The following is a 7,711-nucleotide window of genomic DNA, read 5'->3' as shown; positions in this document are numbered from 1 at the left end:
GAATGTATTCCTCTTTGTCATCCTTGGTGGACAAAATTGTGACAACTGTATGCAAGTTGTAAATGGGTCTCACTTGTTATCAAATACAGTTGTCAATCCCAGACACTGTTTGTGTGGATGTAGCAATTTTTGTTTGTGTGATTACTGCTTAAAAATTATGTGTCAGTAGCATTGCTTGGTTTTCTAGGGCCCCTTGTACATTTTATTGCATTGGGCCCCCTCAATGGCATTGCTAGAAATCAGGGCCTTCACTCACACTTTTTTTGGTGACACTGCTCTTATGAACCGTGTACATGTGTACTTATGAATAAAAGTTATAAAAGTTATAATAATCATTTTATGAGAATAGCAAAGTCCACACAATAGCTATAACAATAATGACACAGAGAATTGATTTTGCTTAAGTGTTTTTCCTCAGCTGATGAACAATAAAAACATTGATAGCCAATCAAAATGCATCCCACTTTAAAGAGGTCAAGCATTTAAAGCAGCAGTGCATGCTTATAATAAACAGAATATTACCATCTTTTGGTGTGGACACTAATATAGCTATCGTTCTCTTTATAGTTATCATTCTTGGCATGAACAGGCCTTTATGTGCCATGCTTTTCCTTCAATTTCTACTTGTTTCTTCATTCATTTTGATTTGAAGCAAACATCAAACATAGAAAATTAAATAATCTTGCAGTATACTGGGGTATAATAAATGATCAAAATGAAGCAATTATACAAAAAAAATAGTGTGTTCTCTCTCATGTCTTAAACAAAAACAGGCGTCCATTAGCCAGTGTTTTACCAATACGTGGAATCTTCATTTACAGATTAATGCACAAATGGATTCTTCCATTCAGTGAAGTTACCATGGCTGCGCTCGATCTAAGCAAGGTAATGTTCAAGGACTAAACATAGAAATCATTTAACCAGTGAAACTGATGGAAGCAGCATGGTCAGCCTGATTAAAAAACATGAAAATAAATAATAAAAACAAACCTACATATCTCACTCGCTGTTCCCTCTATTCACTTTGTCCAAGCTATTTGCACACCATTTGAAAGACCGAGCTCCTTTGTGCTCCTCTTAAATAGGATCTCTGCTGGCCTGCCCTCGCTGCAAAGCTAAGTCACCTGCTTTTATATTTCAAAATGTAGACATATGGACAAAATGAAATCTGATTTGCATCAAAAATCTGAAGAGGTTTTACATTGTATCTGTTCCCTCAATACTGTGATACTGTGAAGTTTTAAAACATTTCCTAAATTGTTTCCCCAATAACATTATGCATGGTGTATTTTGTTAGTTATTTGTCAGTAAGAATTTAGATTTAGACAGAAGCCTCCCTTTTCTTAGCAAAAGAAAATCTGACAGGTCAGAGATTTTGAATTTTTTTTCCTGATGTACATACAGCATGTAAAAAAAACAAGCCAGCAGGATTTATAAAGGGGAAATCTTTGGCCTTGAAAAGTGACGCCTGAAAAGTTCTGTCGACTGAATGCCTCAAGATTTGTCCATCTTCACATAAACCTGTATTTATTTTTTATTTTTTTCATGCCTAGGCATCTGTCGTCTGGAGGCACTGCAGTGCATGAACACATTCATATCAGTTAACAAAAGACGAGACAGGGTCTGAAAAGGTGATGAGGCCATGGGCGTTTTCATCCTTATGTAATAGCATTGCTTCTACTGGGATGGAAAACCATGCACTATGACCACACCCAGTTTGACTGAAAGTTGGTTGATTTTCAACCCTGGGGCAGAGGCTGGGGCTTTTATAACTCTCAGACTCTAGATACTAACAGTCTACAAGAGTGGATGCCTCAATGAGAAGGTAAACTACATTGACCTATTGTTGTATTTTTATTATATCATGTTAGAATGCCATACATTACTTTCATTTTTGCCATACTGTACAATTTCCGAATAATTTTATGCAGTTATTTTTGTTAACATAATCAGCGATTGGTGCTCATGTTCAAATAAGTGGCTGTTCACTGTGCTGATATTAAACCATTTCGGTTTTGTTTTCTAAATGAAGTGGTATAATGTAATTTCTGAAGTTGTGTTTGTGTGTATCTGTCAGTGTTATTATTGTTAACTAAAACTATTAAGAGTTGTTTTTGTTAATTGAAATACAGTTGAAATAAGTATACACCAAATATTAGATAAAAATTAAAAAAAAACCTTCAAAGGAATTTAGAAATGTTGCCTTGGCAGTTTTCTGAAATAAAGTTGAAAATGAATTAGTGAAATTAGTGAAACTAAAACTAAAATTAAAGCTAAATAGAAATATTAAAAATGAACAAAAACAACAGAATTACTAAAACTGAAATACCTAATAGTAAAAGAACTGGTGGTATCTGTGTGTCTTTGAGCTTGTATGTTGATGTGTGTGCAGGTCTCCAGGAGACATTATGGAGTTAACACAAGCTGATAGGCGGCATTTAGACAAGAGCAAACAAGACACAGGCTCTATAGGAAACAATGATGACGGTCTGAAATACGATAGTGGGCGAGTTGCCCATGACTTCAGCTGCATCCACAGCAAAGGTACAGCAAATACTCAGATGAAAGGGTGTTGAAATGTCTGAGCTTCTCTCCTGCAGTACAACAATAGTAATAGAAACAATTTCTGAAAAGAAATAGAGCCCAGCATTGTGGGATATTTCGCTCTTTTCAGTTTGATATCAAATGTAATGAATGTTTTGACTGAACATGCTCAAACGTACAGAAAGCTAGTGCAAATAGCATGGTTTGACATCTATTCAAATATTATTCCAATTAAATGATATAATGTAGAAATTGCACTCTAAGCCGTCTTGGATAAAAGTGTTTCCAAATGAAAAAAAAAATGTAAATGTAATATTGATTTAAATTAAATAAAGCTTTCAAGAGACTTTTTAATTCAGCTACAATTACTTACACAAAGTAAATATTTTCCTTCAACATGGTGCATTCAAATTATTTTCATTAGCAGCGCTTGCAAATGTTTTACAGTTTTCAAATGAAAAATGCAAACTAAACCACAGAACTGTGTTGCAACGGCTCTGGACATTGTAGCCAGTACATAGTGCTCATATTGGACCTGAATCACAAATAATTTGTGAGAATGACGTGCATTTTGTGTTTGTCCAGATCTGCTCCCTGCTGAGGATGGAGAGGAAGCAACCAAGCACTTCCTGCAGGAGCTGGTAAACATCTTGCTGGCCTACATCAATAAATCCCTCAAACGCAGCTCCAAAGTTCTAGATTTCCACTATCCTCACCAGCTTAAGGAAGGTCTGGAGGGATTCAGCCTGGAGCTCCCTGACCAGCCAGATAACTTGGAGCAGCTGCTGGTGGACTGCAGAGACACACTTAAATATGGAGTTAAAACAGGTAAGAACATGCAAAATAACACAAGTCAAAGTGGAGGTTTTTGTTAATGCTGCCCTTTAATGTTGCCAGGTCATCCGAGATTTTTCAACCAGCTGTCAACTGGACTTGACATCATTGGTCTGGCAGGAGAATGGCTGACGTCCACAGCAAATACAAACATGTAAGGCAGGAGTTTAATTTCTTCAACATTCATATTATAATTATAAATGAACAGAAAAATAATTGTAAGGGCGTCCAGGGATGGTTTTTGGAACACATTTAAAATTCGGTATAGGGATGAAACTAATGAACTGTTTTCAACATTAATTCATTGTATTTTTGATCAAATACATGCAGCCTTGGTGAGCATAAGAGACAAAATATATATATTTAAAAACTCTTATCGAAGCCAAACTTTTAAACAGTGTAACATGTAGGTTTCAAAACGACTTGTGTTTTAGTTAGTTATGGGGAAATGATTCATTATATTTCTAATATCAAGCTTGAGATAAATAGTACAAAAAACAATGAGTTATGTATGTTAAAGTCGCCATGTAACAGAAGTAGCAACAGATCATTTCTGCCACATTGTGATGGAAAAACATATTATGCATATGTTAATTGGATGGAGGCAGATCTGAATGTGAGCTTTCAGTATGTTGTAAGGAAGGGGCGAGTTTTAAGTGGACTAAATGATTGGGGAAGTCGTGACATTTATGACATTTTTATTAAAAAGTATGAGGTCAAAAAAATCAGTAAGATTTTCAGAAAATAATTTTTCCATTTCTAATCTGACGGAAAGCAACGTTTGTTACAGTTTACATTATCCCCGATTTCTTTTACACTTCTTTAGAGCACATATGAGTCTAAGTTCTTCTATTTTTACAGGTTCACTTATGAAATATCCCCAGTCTTTATACTCATGGAGGAAGTAGTTCTGAGAAAAATGCATTCAATTATTGGATGGCCAGAGGAAGATGGAGATGGCATCTTTTGTCCAGGTAACATGCTGAAAGCACACAAATACAGGAAGAATTTATATTTGTGTTTTGAAAATGAACATTGGAACTTTTCTATCATTAGTATTTCATTAAACAGCTAATGACTTTCTCTGCAGGAGGCACCATGTCCAATCTGTACAGTGTGTTGTTGGCAAGGTTTCATCTCTTTCCGGTGGTGAAGACCCACGGGATGTCTGCGATACCTCGCCTGGCACTGTTCACCTCCGTGCACGTACATAATCTCATTATTGTTTCCTCCACTCTTAGCGGGCATGCTGTGACAGTTCCACTTACTCAATGAGACACATAGCACAACACATTTCAGCTATTACCTCCTGACCCGCTGATTGGGAGGTCAGACGTTACGTGTCACAGCAGCGTTTTTTAAAAGTGCTGATAAACTGACGTTAATTTGAATATTTCTTGTTATAGTAAAGCAAAAGGTCAGATCATGTTAGCTGTGCATGTTTAACATACGCTTTCCTTATTAGAGTCATTATTCAATCAAGAAGTCTGCAGCAGTTCTCGGCATCGGCTCTGAAAATGTTATAGTCGTCAGATGTGATGAAAGGTGAGATTGGTGGATGGAATCATACGTTCATCATTTGCAATGTGTCCAGTTTACCGAGATTAATAAAACGTTTTGGTTTCTCTCTGTGAGGGGGAAGATGATCTCATCAGAACTGAACTCCAGCATTGAGACAGCAAAGTCTAAGGTTAGTCAAATGAGCTGGCTTTGAGCTGATTATTTTTATTATAAAAGTTTGTTTTCTGGATCCCACCATTTACGGATAACACCTCCATATGACATGCAACATTTCATATAACAGACCTTAGTCAGGTTAGACGCCATATTGAATTTAACATGAATGCAAACAAGGGTGTTGACACTGTATGAATGTTGTATATCACAGAATTTTTACAACTAACAACTTTCAAAAATGTTTTATGGAGTTTTTTTGCACTGAAAGGTTATTTATTTTTATTTTTATTTTTTTGTTTCGTCACCTGAACAATCAGTTTGTTAAACAACAGCACTGTACTTCTATCCCTCGCAGCCTCATTTTAATTCCTGTCAAAAATTAAATATGTCACTACCCTGATTAAGTTCTATAGCACTTTGTATCACTCTGCTAATCTGTATTTGACTGTAATCTGTAGAAATGGCTTACTCAATATCAATGTCTTATTTATAGGACTGTTATAAATGCTTGTATAAAAGCCATTTTCACTTGCAATCATGCTGTAGTAGCCGACTAAATATCAGCTTGTGGCAGGGGTGTGATATGGTCCATTTTAGACGTGTGAGATGTGCTTATGCCAGACAAAGTAATCCTAATTAAATTATCTAGAATCTAAAATTGAACATTATGTAATGTTAAATTAAGCAGAAAAAAGACAATGTGGGGCAGATTAAAATTTCAGATCGCCTTCTCAGCCAAACTTATCAGATCAGTAGAAATGTATCTATCATATCAGCCGAGAACTTGGAAACAATTATGATTTTATTTCCCTTCTGTCTCTCCATATTTTCATTAGTGTCAAAAGCAGTATGCACGACATGTGGGAACTATACTGGGAGATAGTTGCATTACCTACTGATTCTGTTCAAATAAATGCCAGTTCTACCACTTTAAGGTGTAAGATTTAATATGCAAAGTGAGGGGTTTATCTGTTCTATAGCCAAAAATTATGAATATTATGAATATATTCAGCAATGTAATAAATGGGCATGAACGGGACATTTTTTTGCTTTTCTTTAGATTTTTTTCCTAAAATTTTCTTGCAGGTTAAATACAGCCATTGCATATTAAATTAACTGGCATTGAAACTAAAATGTCTGCAGTTCACACATTGAAAAATGAAGGGAACACAATAGTCTATATCACAGTAGATACTGTAGGACCCTGCCTGATATTCAGGTCAGCAATCATTTTGATCATGCACTGAAAAAAAGGGTTTAAAAACAGTCTTAACACAGAAATTTATAATAAATGTTGTAAACAATTACTAAGAGACATTAAGTAACACTGAATTAAACATGACATTTTGAAGTAGAAAAAAAAGAAATTGTGTTTTCTTGTAAAGGCCAATTCACACTGCACTGACAGATGCAGGCAAACAGCAACAGACATGTTTGTCTGGATTTTTTGGGTCAGTGTGTTAGCAAATCTCTGTTTGCTGTCTATAGGGTCTGGTGCCATTCTATGTAAATGCAACAGCAGGAACCACAGTCTATGGAACCTTTGACCCTCTGAATGAAATAGCAGACATTTGTGAACACCATGGCCTATGGATGCATGTGGATGTAATGCATTTTATCTTATTAGATAAATGTTATTAAATATAGTCAAAATGAGGCAGTGCTTTAATACTCTCATCTTATTTAGGCAGCTTGGGGTGGAGGCTTGCTTCTGTCCAACAAACATCGTGTGAAACTGCAAGGAATTAAAAGGTAACCTAAATCAAGCATTTTGATTGTATAATGTGTTCCTGTTGCACAATGGCATAAGCAACGCCAAGGTCATGGGTTTGATTCAGGGCTGGATTGGTAATCGGGCATACTGGGCATTTTCCCGGTGGGCCGACGCACTTAAGGGGCCGACAGAAGGTTTTTTTTTTTGTTTTTTTTTGCCGAGGACCATCACGCAGGGACAGCGAGCAGCCAGTGGTCCATTGGTTTGTCTCCTGTATTGACAGAGTAAACATCCAATCACAACGCGCTATAGACGGAGCGATGAAGAATTTTGCTCCGCCTATATAAAGATCGCTTCACTCTTCTTCCTCGTCGGCTTTTCACACGTTTTCGTGCCCCCTCAGATTTCTTAACCAAGTGGATTTTAAATGCAGCTTCCAAAAGACAAAAAATAGCCGAATAATATTTTTTATATTTGATACAATCACATGCTTATGAATACAATGGGTAATCAGGGCCGCATTAAGACCTTACAGGGCCCCGGGGCTATGACTTACTGCAGGGCCCCCTATTACAAATAAAATATATTGTATATATAGCTTTAAATAGGATTTTTATCCCATCAAAATGATGCATTGAAATGTCATAATTCTTGTTACCAATTTCAATACTAAAAAAAATCTTGTCCGGGCCCCGGGGCTTCAGCCCCGCCTAGCCCAATGGTTAATGCGGCCCTGTGGGTAATCAGAGTCTAATCATTAGATCATTAAGTGCGGCACAGCATCAGCTGCTATTCAAATCTGCATTCGCGCTTTGGCTGGCAATGACGTTTGTACAGCGCTGCATTATGAAAGTGAAAGTGAAGTGACAAGTGGCCAAGTATGGTGCACACCAAATCCCATCCCATCCAAAGTGCACACACACAGCAGTGAACACACACACA

At 36.6% G+C, this 7,711-nt stretch overlaps 1 protein-coding gene across 1 annotated transcript in view; it reads left to right on the top strand.

Moving 5' to 3' along the window:
• Nucleotides 1-1,776: 1,776 nt before the first annotated feature.
• Nucleotides 1,777-7,711, top strand: part of gad3 (glutamate decarboxylase 3) — a 10,052-nt gene continuing 4,117 nt past the window's right edge. The window contains exons 1-10 of the mRNA XM_016468288.1: nucleotides 1,777-1,825; nucleotides 2,393-2,544; nucleotides 3,130-3,372; nucleotides 3,442-3,532; nucleotides 4,240-4,352; nucleotides 4,469-4,584; nucleotides 4,844-4,923; nucleotides 5,014-5,068; nucleotides 6,544-6,660; nucleotides 6,743-6,807. Coding sequence (XP_016323774.1) covers nucleotides 1,818-1,825; nucleotides 2,393-2,544; nucleotides 3,130-3,372; nucleotides 3,442-3,532; nucleotides 4,240-4,352; nucleotides 4,469-4,584; nucleotides 4,844-4,923; nucleotides 5,014-5,068; nucleotides 6,544-6,660; nucleotides 6,743-6,807 — 1,040 coding nt within the window. The 5' untranslated portion in view covers nucleotides 1,777-1,817. The remainder of the gene's footprint in view (nucleotides 1,826-2,392; nucleotides 2,545-3,129; nucleotides 3,373-3,441; nucleotides 3,533-4,239; nucleotides 4,353-4,468; nucleotides 4,585-4,843; nucleotides 4,924-5,013; nucleotides 5,069-6,543; nucleotides 6,661-6,742; nucleotides 6,808-7,711) is intronic.

Source organism: Sinocyclocheilus anshuiensis, unplaced genomic scaffold (assembly GCF_001515605.1).
Source record: "Sinocyclocheilus anshuiensis isolate Anshui unplaced genomic scaffold, SAMN03320099.WGS_v1.1 scaffold962, whole genome shotgun sequence".
NCBI lineage: Eukaryota > Metazoa > Chordata > Actinopteri > Cypriniformes > Cyprinidae > Sinocyclocheilus > Sinocyclocheilus anshuiensis.
This window is presented reverse-complemented; position numbering and strand designations above follow the sequence as displayed.